A 19,852-nucleotide genomic window follows, 5' to 3' on the forward strand; every position below is an offset into this window, starting at 1 on the left:
GTGCGTGCGAATATATATATGGTTTATTTCGAAAGTTTAAACATGATGCAAATTCCCTTTGGACCATGAATGTTGTCTTTGGACGGTGAGGATGATGTCCTTAGACCATGACGTTTTTGTTCCATAAAGCGTATGATTAGGGATTTGCAGGCCATGAAATGGTGTCCTCGATCCATGAGGATGGTGCCTTTGGACTATGACGCCTTTGAATAATGATGTGCAATTTTGAGAGATCCTCAGGACATGGAATGGTGTCTCTCGGCTATGAGGATGATGCCTTCGGACTATGACGCCTTTGGACAAAATGGAGATGTTTCAGCCCATGAAATACAAAGATATGATGCCTGGTCATATGCGAGGATGAGACAAGATAAGGCTTAGTCTTGTGTGATATGAGGACGGCACTTAGTCCTAGGTGACCAAAGAGATAGTGCTAGGTCTTAGGTAGCGTAGTGGAGATAGTATTTAGTCTCACGCAAAGAAAGGCAATGCTTAGCCTTATGCAATTAGTGAGGTAGTGCTTAGCCTCATTCAAGAAACGGATACAATGCCTAGTCTCATGCAGGGAAAGGTAGTGCTTAGCCTTATGCAATTAGGGAGGTAGTGCTTAGCCTCATGCAAGAAGAGGAGACAATGCTTAGTCTCATGCAGGGAAAGGCAGTGCTTAGCCTCATGCAATTAGGGAGGCAATGCTTATCCTCATGCAAGAAGAGGAGACAATGCTTAGTCTCATGCAAAGAGGAGAGACAATGCTTAGTCTCATACAAGGAAAGGCAATGCTTAGCCTTATGTAATTAGGGAGGCAGTGCTTAACCTCATGCAAGAAGAGGAGACAATGCTTAGTCTCATGCAAAGAAAGGCAGTGCTTAGCCTTACACAATTAAGAAGGCAATGCTTAGCCTTATGCAAGAAATGGAGACAATGCTTAGTCTCATGCTGAGAAAGGCAGTGCTTAGCCTTATGCAATTAGGGAGGCAGTGCTTAGCCTTATGCAAGAAGAGGAGACAATGTTTAGTCTCATGCAGGGAAAGGCGGTGCTTAGCCTCATGCAATTAGGGAGGCAATGCTTAGCCTCATGCAAGAAGAGGAGACAATGCTTAGTGTCATGCAAAGAAAGGTAGTGCTTAGCCTTACGCAAGAAAAGCAATGATCAGCTGCGAGAGAGTAAAGTATTTCTTGGCTTGATGCGTTTGCGTTTGGCAACTTGTCATCACGGAGGTAGTGATTTTGCTGTGCGTATGTATTTGCGAATATTACTGTTGTGTCTATCGTACCTGCATTCAAAGGAAAATTGTGAGTTTTGCGGGGGACGATTGGTTCTTACCCTTGATTCCTTGATTCGACTTTACTCATGTCTCGAGATCCTATTTGAGTTACCCTGGGTAACGTCTGGCTGTCATAGAAACAAAGTTTTTGAAAAAATATGCGTGCATTTGACAAATTATTTGTGAAAATATAATTATTTGAAATGTAGTACGTGATATCAAATAATTTAGATGAACCGGTGACTGTGACACATTTCAGAGACATTGCAACCTCCTTGCCTTAGAATTTTGAGGGCTCCCTTCAAAATTTTGCCCCAGTTTAAATGCAATAATTTTAGCCGTTCCACATATGACGAAGTTGACTAAACTTGCGATCTTGCCCCTAGTTTCTGACCATGGGAAAATGAAGATTTTATTAAGATGCGACCGAACACATATGGCTGCCTACATATCCCTTCTTAAATAGGAATCAGGTCAAGCGTAGTTCAGTTACATCAAGTGAAGAAATGTAAACAATCCTAAACATACTATCTCTTGATTGCATCTGAGTTGATAGGTCTTGGCCAAATCTCTTCGTCCATTCCTACAAGTATGAGTGCTCCTCGTGTTAATACTCGATGAACCATGTAGGGACCTTGCCAGTTGGGTGAGAACTTCCCTTTGGCTTCATCCTGATGTGGGAAGATCCGTTTTAGCACCAACTGTCCCGGTGTGAATTGCCTTGGTCTGACCTTTTTGTTGAAAGATCTTGTCATTTTGTTCTGGTAGAGTTGACCGTGACATACTGCATTCATTCTCTTTCCATCAATGAGAGCCAGTTGTTCATAGCGGATCTGTACCCATTCTGCATTGCTGAGCTCGACTTCCTGTATAATTCTCAAAGAAGGGATTTCTACTTCGGCAGGAATAACTGCTTTAGTGCCATAAACCAATAGGTAAGGAGTTGCCCCAGTTGATGTGCGAACCGTGGTATGATACCCGATCAGAGAAAATAGCAACTTCTCGTGCCATTGCTTGTAATTATCTACCATTTTCCTTAATATATTCTTGATGTTCGTGTTGGCGGCCTCTATAACTCCATTCATTTACGGCATGTATGCCGTGGAATTATTATGCTTGATCTTGAAAGTTTCACACATGGCCTTCATTAGGTCACTGTTGAGATTGGCGGCATTGCCGGTGATGATTGACTTTGGAATTCTGAACCGATAAACAATGCGATCCCGAACAAAATCTGCGACGACCTTCTTCATTACAGATTTATAAGATGCGACTTCAACCCATTTTGTGAAGTAGTCTATGGCCACTAGAATGAATCTATGCCCATTCGAAGCGGCATGCTCGATCAGACCTATGACATCCATACCCCAAGCCGAGAAAGGCCAAGGTGAACTTGTTGCATTGAGTTCTTTGGGTGGTACTCGTATCATGTCAGAATGTATCTAGCATTGGTGGCACTTCTGAACATACTTGATGCACTCTGTTTTCATAGTCATCCAGAAATACCCCGCTCTTAGTATTTGTTTGGCTAAGGTGAAACCATTCATGTGTGGTCCGCAGGTTCCGACATGTATTTCCTCGAGCAATCTGGAAGCTTTCTTGGCATCGACACACCGCAATAATCCTAAGTCAGGAGTTCTTCTATACAGAATTCCTCTGCTTTGAAAGAAATGGTTGGCTAATCTTCGAAGCGTGCACTTCTGAGTATGGGTAGAGTGCTCTGGATATTCTCCTTTTGCCAAATATTCCTTGATGTCGTGGAACCACGGATTTCCATCGCTCACTTCTTCAACATGAGCACAATAAGCTGACTGTTTATGAATTCCTATTGGGACAGGATCGATAGAGTTCTTGTCTGGGTGTTGTATCATGGAAGATAGAGTGGCCAATGCATCTGCGAACTCATTTTGAATTCTCGGAACATGTTTGAATTCTATCTTTGTGAACCTTTTGATTAGATCTTGTACACAATGCAAATATGGCAAGATTTTGGTGTTCTTTGTGGCCCATTCTCCTAGAACCTGATGCACCAAAAGATCAGAATCTCTAATTACCAGCAACTCCTGAATATTCATGTCAATATCCAACCGGAGTCCCAAGATGTAGGCTTCATATTCTGCCATATTGTTGGTGCATGGAAACCTGAATTTTGCGGATACCATATAGTGTTGGCTGGTCTCTGATACCAAGACATCTCTAATACCTACTTCTTTGAAGTTTGCTTCTCCATCAAAGAACATTCTCAAACCATCATATGCTTTGGTGATATCTTCTCCCACGAACGACACCTCCTCATCGGGAAAATACGTTTTCAATGGTTCGTTTTCTCTGTCTACGGGATTTTCTGCCAGATGATCTGCCAATGCTTGCCCTTTGATCGCCTTTTGAGATACACAGATGATGTCGAACTCACTCAGTAATATTTGCCACTTTGCTAGCTTACCCGTAGGCATGGGTTTCTTAAAGATGTATTTTAGCGGGTCCATCCTTGATATGAGATATATAGTGTATGCATAGAAATAATGCCTCAACTTCTGAGTTGTCCATGTCAAAGCACAGTAGGTACGTTCCAGCAAAGAGTACCAAGCTTCGTAGGGTGTGAATTTCTTGCTCAGATAATATATCGCCTGCTCGTTTCTTCCAGTCTCATCATGTTGTCCCAGAACGCAGCCAAAATCTCCATCCAATACGGACAAATAAAGCAACAGGAGTCTTCCTGGTTCTGGTGGGACCAAAACGGGTGGTTTAGATAAATACTCCTTGATTTTGTCGAAGGCTTACTGGCATTCTTCAGTCCAGCTTGTTGCAGCATCTTTCCTCAGCATCCTAAAGATCGGCTCACATATCACGGTTGATTGTGCTATGAAGCGACTGATGTAATTAAGATGCCCTAAAAAGCTCATCACATCTTTCTTATTCTTCGGAGGTGACAAGTCTTGGATTACTTTGACTTTTGATGGGTCTAACTCAATTCCTCTGCGACTGACGATGAATCCTAATAATTTCCCGGCAGGGACTTCGAAAGCACACTTTGTAGTATTCAGTTTCAGGTTATATTTTTGAAGCCGATCAAAGAATTTCCTCAGATCCGCTATGTGATCCGTACTCCTTTTGGATTTGATGATAACGTCATCCACGTACACTTCTATCTCTTAGTGTATCATGTCATGGAAAATAGTTGCCATGGCTCTCATGTAGGTGGCTCCGCCGTTCTTCAGACCAAATGGCATCATTTTATAATAATATATTCCCCATGGCGTGATGAAGGCTGTCTTTTCAGTATCCTCCCCATCCATCTAGATCTGATGGTACCCCGTGAAGGAATCCACAAAGGATTGGAGTTCATGTTTAGCACAGTTGTCAATCAATATGTGTATATTAGGCAACGAGAAATCATATTTGGGACTTGCTCTGTTTAGATCTCGGTAGTCAACACATACTCTGACTTTCCCATCTTTCTTCGGAATTGGCATGATATTGGCCAACCAAGTCGGGTACTCGAACACTATAAGAACCTTGGCTTTGATCTGCTTGGTGACCTCCTCTTTTATCGTCAAACTCATGTCCGACTTGAATTTTCTAAGCTTCTGCTTTACCGGTGGATATGTAGGATTAGTGGGTAACTTGTGAGCTACTATGGATGTTATCAAACCTGTCATATCATCGTTAGACCATACAAAGATATCTTCATATTCTCCTAGGAATCTGATGTACTTTTCTTTATTTGACGGTGATAGATGTATGCTTATGCGTGTTTCCTTGACCAGCTCGGAATCCCCTAAGTTAACTGCTTCAGTTTTGTCCAAATTGGACTTTGGCTTATTTCCAAAATTTTCCACTTCTCTGATGATTTCCCCAGGTATCGTATCATCTTCCAGGTCTTCTGAATCACTATCCTTATGTTATGTTATCTCATTACATATCACAGTCACAGGTTCATCGGGATAGGTAATAATAATGCTGTAAAAAGAGAAAATGTGGAGAATAATAGTAAATACGAAAAGTAGCAATGCATTAATTGAAATCTTTAAAACGTTAACAAATGTGGCTCGATGACTTGAGCAATTATTTCAAAGCAAAATACTGAAAATGTCTCAAATGCTTAAAAATAATTAATGCTAGTCTGCCAAGCTACCCAGGAACTCGATGGGCCTGGGATGGTGCAACAATCCAGTTTTTTGAGAACAACTCCTTTCCCCACGGTCTGAATGGTAAGGTCTTCCTCCTCCTCCTCCTCTTTAACTATCGCACTGCAATCCATATTTTCTTCATCCAAAAATAGTTTCCTCATGCCAGCTAAGACTTCATCTTCCTCAGATCCCCATATTATGTCAGCTTGATGAAATGTTTGGTGCAGAGGTGGTACTAGTTGTTCCAGCGGATAATAAGTACCACGCAGTGGCGGCGACGAATCCTGGTACTCTTTCCAAGTATATTCATATCCGAGCCCAAAAGTTGTGCCATGACACTGCGGTTGTACGGGTTTGGTGATTCCTTGGAGGTTTTTGCCGAGACCCTTGCCAGGTTCATATCCTGTCCATATTAATATGCTTTCTATCTTGTTACTCCACCATCAATCCTTTTCAATTGCGTTGACTCGCTCAATGCGATGGTATGTTTCTCCACCCAGCTTCTTCCTATGCTCGATGACTGGAACGGTCTGATTGGTGTAGATAGGGTTGCTTCCATCCCCATGGATAATCACTTCTTGATGAATCCATTCAAACTTTACAGCCTAATGTAGAGTAGAAGCCACTTCCCCAGCAGCGTGTATCCAGGGTCATCCCAACAATAGATTATAGGTAGCAGATATATCCAGCACTTGGAACTCAACATCAAACCAGGTCGGGCCCATTTGTAGGTTGAGGTTGATTTCTCCGATTGTGGATCTTTCGGATCCATCAAATGCCTTTACATCATACTTCCCATCCGTATCTCATGCATGCCTTTACCCAACCTCTTTAGAGTAGTCAGTGGGCATATATTGAGACTTGAACCCCCATCTATCAGGACCCTGGCGATGAACTTATCCTCAAATTGCACTGTGGTGTGTAGTACCCTATTATGACTTAGTCCTTCTGGTGGTAATTCATCCTTGTGAAAAGTTATTTTGTGGATTTCCAGTACCCGCCCGACCATGTTGGCCATCTCCCCACTAGTGATGTCGGTGGGTATATAAGCTTCACTCAGCACTTTCATCGAGGCATTCCTGTGTGTCTCAGAGTTTTGCAGCAGTGACAAGATGGATATATGAACGAGAGTTTTGTTCAGATGATCGACGACAGAGTATTCCCTTGCTTGTACTTTTCTCCAAAGGTCATCAGGGCCAGTCTCAACAATAGGCGGCTTAGATGCAGCTTCCTTCCTTGTTCCCAAGTGCTCAGGTGTATAAACTCTGCCAGTTCTAGTCATGCCTTGTGCCGCACCTATTTCCTCCATTTTTGTTTTTCCTTTCCTCCTTGTTTCCGCAACAAAATCCCATGGGATAGCATCGGACTTGTAAAGTGGTGTGGGAGCTACCATCACAGTGAAGGGTATGGTTACCTCGACTTCAAACAGTGCTGGTGTGGTTACCTCGACTTCAAATGGTGATTGGGTTTGTACCACAACGGGTGTGAGGGTGACCAGAGATGTTTTAGGATCATCTCCCTCTTGAATGAGTCCAGTTTACCCTTCCGGATCCCATTCCTCGTCAGTCTCTATCACGTTCGCTCCCTCACCTCTGTGATTCGGGAGAGGATTGTTACGAATATTTAGTGCAGCTTCCTTTGCCTGTATGACTTTGGTGTCGATTAATGTCTGAATCTTGTCCGTTAGTGTGCGACACTCATCAATGGTATGACCCTTCATGCCTGAATGATAGGCATGCTTTTTGTTGGGGTTAACCCACTGAGAAGAATTCTCCATGGCAACGGCATGAATGGGAGTGACATAACCAGCAACCTTCAGTCTCTCGTATAGTTGGTCTATGGGTTCAGCAATTGGGGTGTATTGTCTAGGTGGTCTGTGGTCGAAGTTTGGTCTTGGTTTTCGTTAATTTTGGCGGGCGGGTGGTGGTGAGTGATAATATGCGGGTTGAGTGTTATAGATGTGGTAGATGGTAGCAGGTTATTGATATCTGGGGGGTGAAGGCTGGTATGTGGGTGGAGGCATTTGGTATGTAGGTAGAGGTGTTTGGTATGTGAGAGGAGACTTAGGACCCTGGGCCACCATTACAACACCCACTTCTTTCTTCTTCGAGATACCTCCCGATTGCAAGGCTTTATTTGTGGCCTGCAGTGCTTCAAAATTCGTCATTATCCCACTTTTAATCCCTTCTTCTATTCTTTCTCCTAGCTTGATGATGTCAGAGAATTTGTGGTTCTCAATAACCATCAACCCTTCATAGTACTACAGGTCTTGAGCTCTGACGAAGAACTTATTTATTTGTTCTTCTTCGAGTGTTGGTCTTACTTTTTCAGCCTCAGACCTCCACCGAGTAGCATATTCACGGAAGGTCTCTGTTTGTTTCTTTTTGCGGTTTTGAATATAGAAAACATCTGGTGCGTTCTCGGTGTTGAACCTGAACTTGTCCATAAAGTTTGACGCCATGCTTACCCAGCTCACCCACTTCTTCGGATTCTGGCTGATATACCAGGACAATGCATCTCATGTTAGACTTCAAATGAACAGTTTCATACGGATTTGTTCGTTTTTTCCCACTCCTACAAGCTTGTCACAATATGCCTCAGATGCACTTTTGGATCACTAGTTCCATTGAACATTTCAAATTTGGGAGCTTTGTACCCCTTCGGCAACTCTACATCTGGCTGAATTCACAAGTCTTCATAATTCAAACCTTCACCGCCTTTACCACCTTCGCCATTCTGAACTCTGCCAGAGAGCTTCTTGAGTTCTTCTGCTATATTCTTGATTAGCAGGTCCTTCTCGGCCGACTCGGGTATGTATAGGGTTTGTTGTGGGGTGTGGGGTAAGGTCTCCACATATATCGGGTTGCTTTGGTGGACTCCGAGGATCTGGGAATAAGGGTGATCATTTGTTGAGTTTTGGAGGTCAGGAGTGGGTTGTGGTATATTCTGGGGAGTATGATAAGTGGCAGTCTCCGGGTATTGGGTTGGGTGGTGATGATGTTGTTGTGGAGTTGGTATTGGAAGAGGATTAGAGTTTTGTGGAGGTGTAGGGTACTGGGGTGGTGCAGGAGGGTTTGGTGGCGGGTTTTGGTTTTGTGGGTTTTGTTAGTCAATATCAGGGACATATAGAGTGAGAGAGAGGTTTGCCAAGTTCCGAACCTGCTCAAGTTTTCCTTGTAGCTCCAAAATCTTTTGTTCCAGACGTAAGACCAGTTCATTCTGTGCCGGGGTGCTCCGACCATCTGAAGTTTTGACGTTCTCATCTATAGTAGCGTTGTCCTTCCCGATACCACTCAAATCGTCCATTTTCCCTTTCCCTTTACTTTTTTCCTTTAGGATCACTTGGTGGAGGAGGAGGTGGAGGACCTCTGAATCTAGTGTGATATGCTGATGATTCCAGTATGCACGAACCAACCTTGGGGAATGGGAATAATCAAAAAGAAGAAAAAGCAAAAGGTAACCAAGTTAGTAAGGGGTATTGAAAGAATGCTTGCAATATTAAACATGTTTTGCAAAATCATGTAATAATTCGCATCTTAATTTGGGGACCTCGTTGTGCCCGAGGTAGGCCTAAGCGACACATAGACTTGAAGAAAATTGATGCCAATAATTGCATCATTTCATTAATGTGAAAATGAGCCAAACCTTCACTAAATCGACAATAATAATAAAGTTACTAATGGAATTTAGCCTTATTACAATTGAAATCTAAAAAGGACATTATTTGCTAGTCTACTTGGTCCCTGAAGGACCTTCTCTGTGCTTGGCTCTTTTGACTCCATCAATCAAGTTCCCCAAGTCGCGCATATCCAATAATAAATAAGTCTTTGCTAGATGCCCTCCTTCACTGCAATTCGTGTTTTGACAATCCGCAAATCTCTTTCTCACTTCAAGCTCCATCTATCCTTGTTCTAGATATTCCGATCTCTCGGTGGACTTAGTGGCAATTTCCTTCAATTCATTAATTGCCTCCATGTCCACTTTATGTTATTCCAGATGTCTAGCTTTAGACTCAAAAACCCTTTTGCGAAGCCTTCTATACTTGACTTGTGCCTCAGCAGCATCATCAATGATCCTATTTTCCAAATTGACTCTTGGCTTGACATCTCCCGCTATATCATCTACCAACTATGATGGATAGAAATACACATGATCGGCATGGTACCTGTCTGGCTCGATAGCCTCTCTTTCCACAATAACCTTCTGGTTCCACATATGTTGCGCCTCGAACTTGAAAGGAATGATGTCCCCTTTGAAATCTATCTTATACTGGATCATGATGGAAAACTGAGGTATGACCTATTTTCTTTCTGCCTGTCTCATTACCCTTATAGGAGCATAAGGATAAATTCCTCGCAACCCGATTAATACCAAATGAGTAGTATCCCTCGACCTGATGATGAACTCACTGCAAGAAAACCATTCAAACATCCAATGTACCTTTTCGTCTGTTAGATTGCTGAAGAAACGTACCCAACTTACAGCACTTCCGGGCTGTGCAAACCTATTTGGGATGAATGTCATTTTCTTTGGATGGTGGTAGGCTATGTATTCATTCAATGTCCATCGCAGAAGCTCTTGACGATATTCTCCCCTCTGAAAGTGTTCCAATAACCAGACTTGCAATAATAGATTACAACCTTCAAAATGTCTGAACCCCTGCTTGCACCGATCTAGCGCGCGGTATAGTTTAACTAGGATCATAGGGATGATGGTGTAGGCTTTCCCCTCGATACCTTCCATTAGAGTTCTTTCAACCATAGCTAAACGAGTATGGATCCTTCCCTCTTTCATTAGAAATATCAACAATCCCAAGAAGCAGATAATGAACACATAAACCCGGTGATGCGTCCAACCTAATGAAGTAATGGCGAGTTCATCGTGATGAAAGTGATATGACTTACTGTGCCCCTAACGCTCATAAAGGAATTCAAATGGGATGTATGATCTCTTCAAACAAAGCAACTCATCATCTTTCTTGAAACCTAGCATTTTTAGAAAACCGCAAGGGGTGCGATTTTCTGGCACTAATAACTCTGGACTATCCCACGGCAACTTAGCAAAATCTCCTATTTATTCTAAGAGAGGAGTCATTTCTATGTCACCAAATCGGAAGACCGCTCTTTTCTCATCCCAGAATATGTTAGTAGCCTCAATCAAAGCTCTATTTGGCTGGATATTAAGCAAAGATGGCAAGTCACCAAGTACTCTTATCACATGATTCTTGTCGCAAGGCGCAAGGTCTTTCCACCAGTCAAGTAGCAGAGGTGGGATGTTTTGGACCACGCCGAACCTGGGGACTTCATGTTTCATTTTCTGCAAACAAATAAAGTTAGCCCTTTCCCCCTCCAGATATGACCACTTACACAATAATGATCAACATATTGGCACATTTTCTTCAAGTAATGCACATAACATGGTAGTGTCCATTGGGATTGTAAAAATCTCGTCGGACATTGGATAAGGCTTATCTTAGCGGGCTATTATGTTAACAACGTTCTAACCCGTACTAGGTTTAACATGATGCATGTACATTTGATATTGGAGTAAGGTTTCTAGAATGTCCTAGACTGGTACTCCCAAGTGGACAACTTGAGAGGAAAAAGCACGGGACCGTCGATTGCATTGCTGATCGACTAGTCTACTGCAAATAAGCCTTTCCGATTTGAAAAAAGGTAATTTTGGAAGAGCGCGGACACTCATCAAGTGCCGCTATGTTGGTAATTGGCACGAGTGGAGTATGATGTGGAGCATGAGTTTATGCAGAGATAATAACACGTTGTCAAGTATTTGCACGATAAATATGTAAAAGTAGTAAATACAGTAGTAAGGTAAAACATAAAAAACATAGAAAAGAAAGACAAAAGGAAGAAGTTGGTTCGTGGAGTATATGCGAGAATATAATAAAGCAAGTAAGGGAGTAGGGATGGCATAGGCATGATATGGCAGTCTTAGGAAAACTGAAGAGCAATGAAGAGTAGTCATAGCAAATAGAGGTGAACGGGGAAGGGATGTGCATGTCATAACAGATTTAAACGAATAAAAGGTGAATGGGGAAAGAGATGTGCATGTAATAGCAAATTTAAACAAATAAAGGTGGAGAAGGGAATGGATGTGCATGTCATAGCATGTAACAGAGAAAATAATCCACATAAGCCAAGTTCATTATGGTAAGAGCCTAAGCGTAAATCCCCAGCAGAGTCGCCATGCCGTCACACCCCTTTTTCTCGCGAAATCTGGCTTCGGCATATGACAACTCTTTAGGATGGGAGATAGAGTATTACAAGAAGAAGAGTCGCCACCTAACGATTTTTAAGGTGCGTTAGGGCACCTATTATGCAAATAACTCTATTTGACTAGTCAACGCCACCAAAGATCGGGTAAGGGCTCAAATTACCTCAAAGAGAAGGTGTTAGGCACTCTTCGAGGTCCACAACTATGGGTCCAGTCCGAACTTAAGACTATGTAGATTATAATTAGGCAAGATGATTAAATAAATAAAGAGAATAAAAGGTCAAAGAGTTTCATTATAACACAATGAGAATTGGTACAAATCTTAAGGACTATAAGGATACAACTATAACAGTCTATATTAGATGACTAAGTGTATAAAGAGAAAAAAGGGAGTCCTAAGTTTTTTAGCCTAAAGGATCACCCCGTGAAACATAAATAATACTCCGCAACTCCTTTTAGATCATATTATTCAGCGGGCACAGACTATCATCTCCTGCTACCCGATTACTATGTTGAAGTTGTTTACTTAGAGCGTTCTAATTCAATTCCAGATCGCGTCCTATGCATGCACTACCCGTCCCATGCCTATGATCCAGGAGGCGTTGGACATCTATTTGGGTGGTTCTAGACTTTACTTAGGCTACTCAAAATGATAAAACTAAGTGACATTCAAAGCAAATAGGACTTCACTTAAGGATAGTTAAAGGGTCAAGTTAGCCTCCACGCTTAGACAACAAATGCACGCAGACAGATTTCTACGTTAGGCACAAGACAGTTTCAGAATTGAGGCAAATTGAAGTCATTAAGCTCTATAGACATGGTCTCTAAGTGATTTACTCAATAGGGGGAATGAAAAACATTGGGAATACTCAGAATTACTCTTGTTAGATCCTATTGGCATGCTCTCTAAGCAAGTAGCAGTATTTTATAGCTAGGTTCTAATAGTTGGCAGTTGAAAATTGATTCTGTAACCCTTCATCCCTATAGGCATATTTTCTAGGCGAGCGATAGATATAACAGTAGCTGATGAATCAACTAAGAACCTATGGACATGATATCTAGATGAGGACCAGTGGAGCATAAGCTAGTATAATCCTATAGGTATGGTATCTAATGAGCATGCTGCCGTTATACAAATTGAAGGATGGTTATTGGCACTTGTTTCCTATAGGCATGCTTTCTAGTGACATATAGCAGTGGACATGGGAATAAATAGAGTGTTTAAGCTCATGCTTTTATATTAAACAAGTTGTGTGAGTGTGTGATTCCCCTAATAGCATGATTTCTACTAGTGTACATGGAAATTTAAATAGAATATATGGAAGGTTGGATAAAATAACAAGTAAATCATACGAATCCTATAGGCATGTTTTCTACCCTTTCATGCAAACATTAGAATATACTGTTTCCCCAATTTTACTAAAACCCCAATTTTTTATTACAAAATTATTACAGACCAGATGAGGAATATAAGTACAAATATTACACAAGAAATTATAGTAGGCCTACAGCAGGCCTAAATGAGATACCTAGTATTGTCTGGGCCTTCAACAAACTCCTTCTTCGCAAATAGCATGCCCAAATCCAAACAGGGACTAGGCCCATCAGCACAACCCAAAAGTCATAGAGGAACTCAAGCCAAACCAAACAGTCACAAATTGACCATATGACCCAAATATTGAATTACACAGAAATAACTTACATAACCCAGTTTGCAGATTATACAAATAATGTGAGCAAGAAAAGCTAAATGCCAGAGACAGCTCAAATTCCAACAGCAAAGAGAGTGATCAAAGAACCCTAAATCCTAGTGTGTCAGAGTTCACAAGGGTCTCAAATGGACCCCGAGCAGTGCTCACACTAGGGGGGTCAATAGAGAGAGTTTTGGTGGCCTTGGCTTTCAGCCGGCCAAGAGTGATAGATTCAGAATAGTGTAGGTAACAAATGAGAGTGAGAGAACAGTGATCAAGTGATAAAATTTGAAGAGGTGAACTTATATTTTGGAAGTAGACATAGTAGGGGTGATTAAACAAAGAACATACAAGCAAAGATAATCAACAAAAACTCAAAGGATGGGTTGATATCACAAGTTCAAACACTTAGCATATTGGGCAGAAAACATTTTGTAAGAAGCATGGGAATCAGGTTCTCTGAGACTATAAGATTAACATACAAAGGTGCACAATGCCAAACGAGTCTAAAGTAGAGAACTAACTTAAAGGATTTAAAACCTAGGGGTCCAAAATATGTTGAATATCCATCACAACACCAGAAAGTAGACATGCCAACTTATATCACTAAGAGAAAACAGTATCAAACATTATAAGGAAACACATGTTAAGATGGCTACTCTAAAGGTCCCAACTAATCACCAGGGGATACAGGATTAGGCAAACCGAAGATATAATGAGTGACAAAATAGCATAGGAGCAGGTCATAGCTAGAGTGAAGGTCTTAACGTAGATTAGGACACATTATAGATACGAGCCAGTCATTACAAGAACCCAGGACAAAGCAGGGAAGCAAACTCATGCCAAGCAGCGAATGTAAATATTCAGGTACCAACACATTAGGCTAGACGAACTTAAGAGAGTCCAAATTATTCAAGTTAAGCATAAACATATCTCAAAACTGGCAGTTTTAGGTAAATTCAAATGCTAAAGAAGTTCATATCACAAAACGAGTTCAATGCCAACAAGGTTGCACATAGAGATGGTCTAGAAACACATTAGGCCATGAAATTTCAGAGGTATGAATATACAAATCATGAACACAAGAGAATAAAATTGCAAAAGCTAAGGAACTTACCAGTTATCACTTGACAAATAGACAAACAAGAAAGAACAAACTCCACAATACTCTGAACGTTAGCAAAGAGCAATAGAACCCAGAATCTTAGTGCGTCAGAGTTCCCAAAGGCTTCAAACGAACCCCGGGCAGTGCTCGCACCAAGAAAAGTTGAAAAAATCGAATTCTGGTGGCCTTGGCTTTCGGCCGTCCAAGAGCCAAAGTATAGAACAAGAGAATGAGTAATAGAGTGACAACCTTTAGTTTTTTTAGTGAATCTCGGGAAAAAAGTATGTTTCAAAAGGGAATAGGGAGGGGTTTATATAGTAGTAGAAATCAAGCAAACAAACAAGGAAACACTGTAAAATCAAACATAAATAAGGAAATAATAACATGCAGAATCAATATAATCGAATTAGGAGAAAAATTAGGCAAACCCTAGTTCATGATGGAAAACCAAAAAAATAGTCAAAACTCTCACTGAATCGAACCCGTACGACCTTGCCATGATGCATATAGATGAAATATCGTCCAAATACCGAAGGGTGAAGCTTATCTCCCTTGATTTAGAGAATGATAGTTGCCAAAAATAGAGCAAGTACTATGTAATACCGTAAAGAAGCAACCGGTAGCGAAGGAACATAAGTATGGTAAGTAAATAACAGGTGAATCCCATTATCAACGAGACTAGGAGAGGGATTGGTGAAGGGGCGATTAGGGTTCTTCAGAGAAGATGGGGGATTCTAGGGATTTCAGGGCGGCGGGTTGGTAAGAAATGGGCGAGGGTTTTGGGTAAGGGGGAATATAAAGAAACGGGTAGGTGTGTTATGGGCCATTGATCATTTGAGATCAACGGCCAGGATTGCAAGGGAGACGGGGCAGGTTATTTGAAATGGGTTCTGCTTGGGTTGAGGTTAAGGGGTCGTTTGGATTGGGCTGCTGAAGAGGAGAGTGAGTGGGCTAAGTGTTTGGGCCAAAATTGGTCCGAAAAGTAGTCTAAAATTGGGCCAGTTTTTAAATAAGAGATTAAGAAGAAATAATTTAATAAAAATAGTTAAAACAAAATTCTATCTATGCAACTTAATACTTTAAAACAATAGTAGAAGATTATAAAAAATGTAGAAACTTATTTTAACCTTGAATACAATGACAAATGCAATAAAGTTATAAAATATAGGCTATTATTTCAAGGTTATGAAAATAGCCTAAAATATTAGTATAAAAAATGAAGTAAAAATATTTAAAACAATGTATTATGGATGAAAATAATAATTTTAGATAATTAAGTCACCACAAAATGATTTGAAGGAGTAATTAATAAATATTCAAGTAATTTAAATGTAAGAAAATCAATTTTAAAGCTCTAAATATTATGGAAAATTATAAAAAAATGCTTGTATAGATTTTGTATACTAAATAGTGATGAAATGTGATATTTTGATAGTATATATACTATTTGAGAAAATATGAGGGCAGAATTGGGTATCAACAGTCACTACAAAGCCGACTGACATATCCAGTGCTGTTGCAGCACAGTCATCCATCTCGGCACCCCAGATTCCTTCGACAGTAGAGGACACATTGAAGAAGATCTTGGAGAACCAGACCACCATCATGAACACCCTGGTAGCACATGGCATAGTGATTGAGGAGCTCGGGAAGCAGATAAAGAAAATGAAGAAATCTCAGGCGTCCAAGAAATCAGTTGACAAACTGATGAGAGAGGTGACTAAGATAGCAGCAGCTCGTGACCTTCCATTTCACATGCTGATGGGGACACACCTAGCAGCACCAGTAGATCCAGTCGCACCATCAGCACCAACTGGCCAGTCTGAGGAGCCAGACATGGCTACCGACATTGCTGAGGCGGTGCGCCAGATGTTCACCAACCCAGTTACTCCCAGAGCCGAGGATGATGAGGTCCAATTAGAGGAGATTGAGGGCGGTGATGCTGCTATGGATAAAGAGATGTCCAAGGCCACATAGAGAGTCTTCTTTACTCTTACCTTTCCTTATTCTTATTTTGTTAAGCATTGGGGACAATGCTTATTTTTATTCAGGGGGGTAGAGTTTATTTGATATTTGGATATTTGATATTTGGTTTGTAATAACTGATAACATTTTCCTCTTTCCTTTTATTTATGTATATATTCTTCCCTCTTTCTCTATTGATGTATTTTTTCTATCTTTTCCCCCCTCAGTATGTACATTCATTTATGTCTTTAGTAGCTTTCTTTGTAGCTTCTTTATTTTGTTTTCTTATTAGTCTATGTTTAATTTTGTAGCTTCTTTTTATGTTTTTAGTAGTCAATAAGCCTTTGGTTTTTTTAATACCATGGTTCTTTCCAAAGGTAGTTTTTGTGTGAACCGGGTGATTCTTCCCAACGATGGATGGCATGACATCCTTCTTAAGGGATTGAGTCTGCTTTTGATGTTTAGGTAAGAATAGTAGTAGTAATGAATAAAAGAGTCAAACATGCTTCACTTGGTACCAGCACACTTAACTACGTGCTTATGGTTAAAAACAAGTTTCTCGGGAAAGAAGTAGCTCTAATTAGCGACCTTGTGACTCTTGTATTAACTTAGGCAATCATCGAATGGTTTAGTCGAGCCATAGTGATTTTCAATCTTGAATATGGTATTTGTGGGCCCTCGACTCTATCCTTTTTAACATTCCAGCTGCGTGAGAGGTGAGATGATTTTGTTGCAAGTCCAGGTACCCATACAAATGGTCTAGAACTTACCCCGGATGTGTTTCTAGGCAAAATTTTAAGTTTTGCTTGGCTTGAGAAGTGATTGTAGGCTCTCCTTGACCCGCTTGAAATTTTTCATGACCCACCAAAGTTGTTATCCCTAGTCAACCCATTTTAGCTTAAAACCTTTCTCATTTGATAGCTATGTTACAAGTCTTTACCCGTTTTGTAGTGACCCTCTCTTGGCACCCGAGCTTTCCTTAACACTCTTGAGAAACAATTGGCTAAAACATACGTTTGGGGGAGAAACGAGGAGTTTGAAAAATGTATCAAGGCACAAAAACAGAAAAGAAATGAAGAAAAGGGAAGGCAAGAAAAAGAAAGAAGAACAAAAAGAAAAAAATGCAAAAAAGAAAGTGAATAAGTTGAAAAATTGAAGGGATTTTAAAGAATGGTAATGATGCAAAACATGGAGAAAACAAAGAAGGAGGAAATAAATATTATGACCAAGAAAGAGTGATGCTAAGTCTCTCTAACCCCCTCCCCCCTATGGGAAAGAAAATGCCTCCTAAAAGTAGCATAGCATGAGCCGATAAGAGAAAATGGAGTGCTTAAGGAAAGATGAACCCGTTCTATCCTAGTATATCCAACCTTAGTCCAAAAGCCTTCATTACATTCCCAAAAAGCCCTACATGATTTCAAGCCGAGTGAGCTTACATTAGTGGTGATTTACATGAGGGGCAAGCCTATGGTACTTAAAGTCGTACTTGCGACATTCTTTTGAGAGAGATGAGCGAACCTTTCATAAAACTTTGAATTGAGTACTACATTCTTAAGTGAGGTACAACCGGAGAGTAGAAGAGGAGGAGTTTGGGATCCACAATGACCTACATGAAAGAGCGAGCTTCCTTGATGAATAAAGTCAACTCTTGATGCTCAAGTGTCACATTAGAACTATTTATGTTTAAAACTTCAAATCATTGCCTTGTTGATAATTCATAAGTGTTGTGGGTAATTGTTGGTCCCAATTGATGTGTGTTTGTTACACCTTAGATTAACTGGAATAGCTCTTATCTTGTGGAGGTGGGAATTACCTTATTTGTTTGGGGACAAGTAAAAGCTTAAGTTTGGGGGAGTTGATAAGTGGGGATTTTGACTACTTATTAGCCCTTTTTAGCTCTCGTTTTTTTTCAAAAGTATTTAATTGTATTCCGGAAAACTGATGAAATATACTTAATTGCAGGAGTATTGGAAAATGAGCCACTAAGATGAAATCCAACTCAAAGAGGAGTGATCTGAACTCAAGGACAAAAAGTAGGCACAGAAGCTCAAGTGCGGACCGCAGATTTTTATCTGCGGCCGCAGAATGTGAAGGAAATTTAACAGAATCCAAGTGCAAAGTGCGGACCGCACAATTATTGTGCGGCCGCAGAAGCTATGCAAGAGCTAAAGTTTAGAGAGTCTTATTTCAAGCTCAAAAAGAAATACGGACCGCACAATAATTGTGCGGCCATAGAAATCCGCTACGCGGCCGCACTCAAAAATGTGTGGTCCACAGAAGAGCCCTGCGCGGCCACACCAAGAATTGTGCGGACCGCAGAATATGAGAGATGCGGCCGCAATCCAAAATTGTGCGGCCGCAGAGTCAACTCCTGTCGAGACTGAAGAGAAGTGCAGATCGCACATGGAATTGTGCGGCCGCAGATCCTCCAAAAAGGCATTTTTGTCCGAAAATTTCAGCTTTGTATAAATAGACTAGTTTCACAAAATTAGGTCAAGTTTGAAATATTGAAAGTCCTGTGGCCGTTTTTACTTGCCTCTTTAGGCAACTTTAGCTTACTTTGGTAATTTAACCTTGGATTTTTATCTTTTAATCTTGCAATATGAGTTTTATCATCTTTTCTTCTTTATTTTCATCTATACCCATTATGTGTAGCTAGATTTCTAACTAGGGTTGTGACCTAACCCTAGTGTGTAAACCTAATAGGTGTTTGATTTATGGCTTGTTTATGGTTGGGAGTTTATTATTTAGCCTTGTTCTTTCTTTTGATTGTAGAATTAATGGTTGCAAACATTAGTTCATGCCTATTTGACTTGGTCTCTTCTTGAGAAAGAGAGACTTAGTCTAGGAAAACTTGGTTAACAAGAATTTGGGACAAAATCAAGAGATTGTTAGTCCCAATTAAAGGGTTGAACCTAGAGATAGTAAAATTCGACTTGAGCATTTTATTAATTGTTTTGTTCAATACCCATTTGGACGTGAGAAAGCCAAATTGAGAAAAATCACTCTCTTACCGAGAGGTATTGAGTGGGTACTTGAGTGTTGATAGCTATAATACATCCCGACCAACGAAACAAGCTTTACAGTTTACAACCCATTAGGAAAACACCTAGGTGAAGTTCATAGCCCTAGGACTTTTACACTATTTGAAAGCAACAACAAAATAATTTCTTAGTTTTAATTATTTATCTTGAAATCTTAGTTTAAACTAGATCTAGAATCAAACAAATATTGTGAAAGTGTAATTTAAGATAGTTCAAGCTCATTCACCACAATATATACTTCTAAATCCCATTCATATAGCTCCTTATGGAATTCGACTCCAACTCTCTGTTGGGTATTACTATTGCATCGACTATTTCATAACCTCAAATAGAGGTGTGACTTGGACGAGATCAGCTATCTCGGAGGGAGACCCTCGAAGTGATCCATGCCTGAGGCTTCGACCTGTCGGTCGAGATC

At 40.6% G+C, this 19,852-nt stretch overlaps 2 protein-coding genes across 2 annotated transcripts; both read right to left on the reverse strand.

Moving 5' to 3' along the window:
* Window positions 1–1,792: 1,792 nt before the first annotated feature.
* LOC138900998 (uncharacterized) lies at window positions 1,793–2,350 on the reverse strand. The gene has a single exon (XM_070188724.1). The coding sequence runs from the start codon at window positions 2,348–2,350 to the stop codon at window positions 1,793–1,795; it is 558 nt and encodes a 185-aa protein (XP_070044825.1).
* A 357-nt stretch (window positions 2,351–2,707) lies between these two features.
* On the reverse strand, window positions 2,708–3,751 carry LOC138900999 (uncharacterized). The gene has a single exon (XM_070188725.1). The coding sequence runs from the start codon at window positions 3,749–3,751 to the stop codon at window positions 2,708–2,710; it is 1,044 nt and encodes a 347-aa protein (XP_070044826.1).
* Between the last annotated feature and the right edge of the window lie 16,101 nt (window positions 3,752–19,852).

This window comes from Nicotiana tomentosiformis, chromosome 11, assembly GCF_000390325.3.
Source record: "Nicotiana tomentosiformis chromosome 11, ASM39032v3, whole genome shotgun sequence".
NCBI lineage: Eukaryota > Viridiplantae > Streptophyta > Magnoliopsida > Solanales > Solanaceae > Nicotiana > Nicotiana tomentosiformis.

Coding starts and splice junctions, on each gene's coding strand:
- LOC138900998 (XM_070188724.1), bottom strand. CDS start 2,350: ATGAATGGAGTTATAGAGGCCGCCAACACGAACATCAAGAATATATTA.
- LOC138900999 (XM_070188725.1), bottom strand. CDS start 3,751: ATGGACCCGCTAAAATACATCTTTAAGAAACCCATGCCTACGGGTAAG.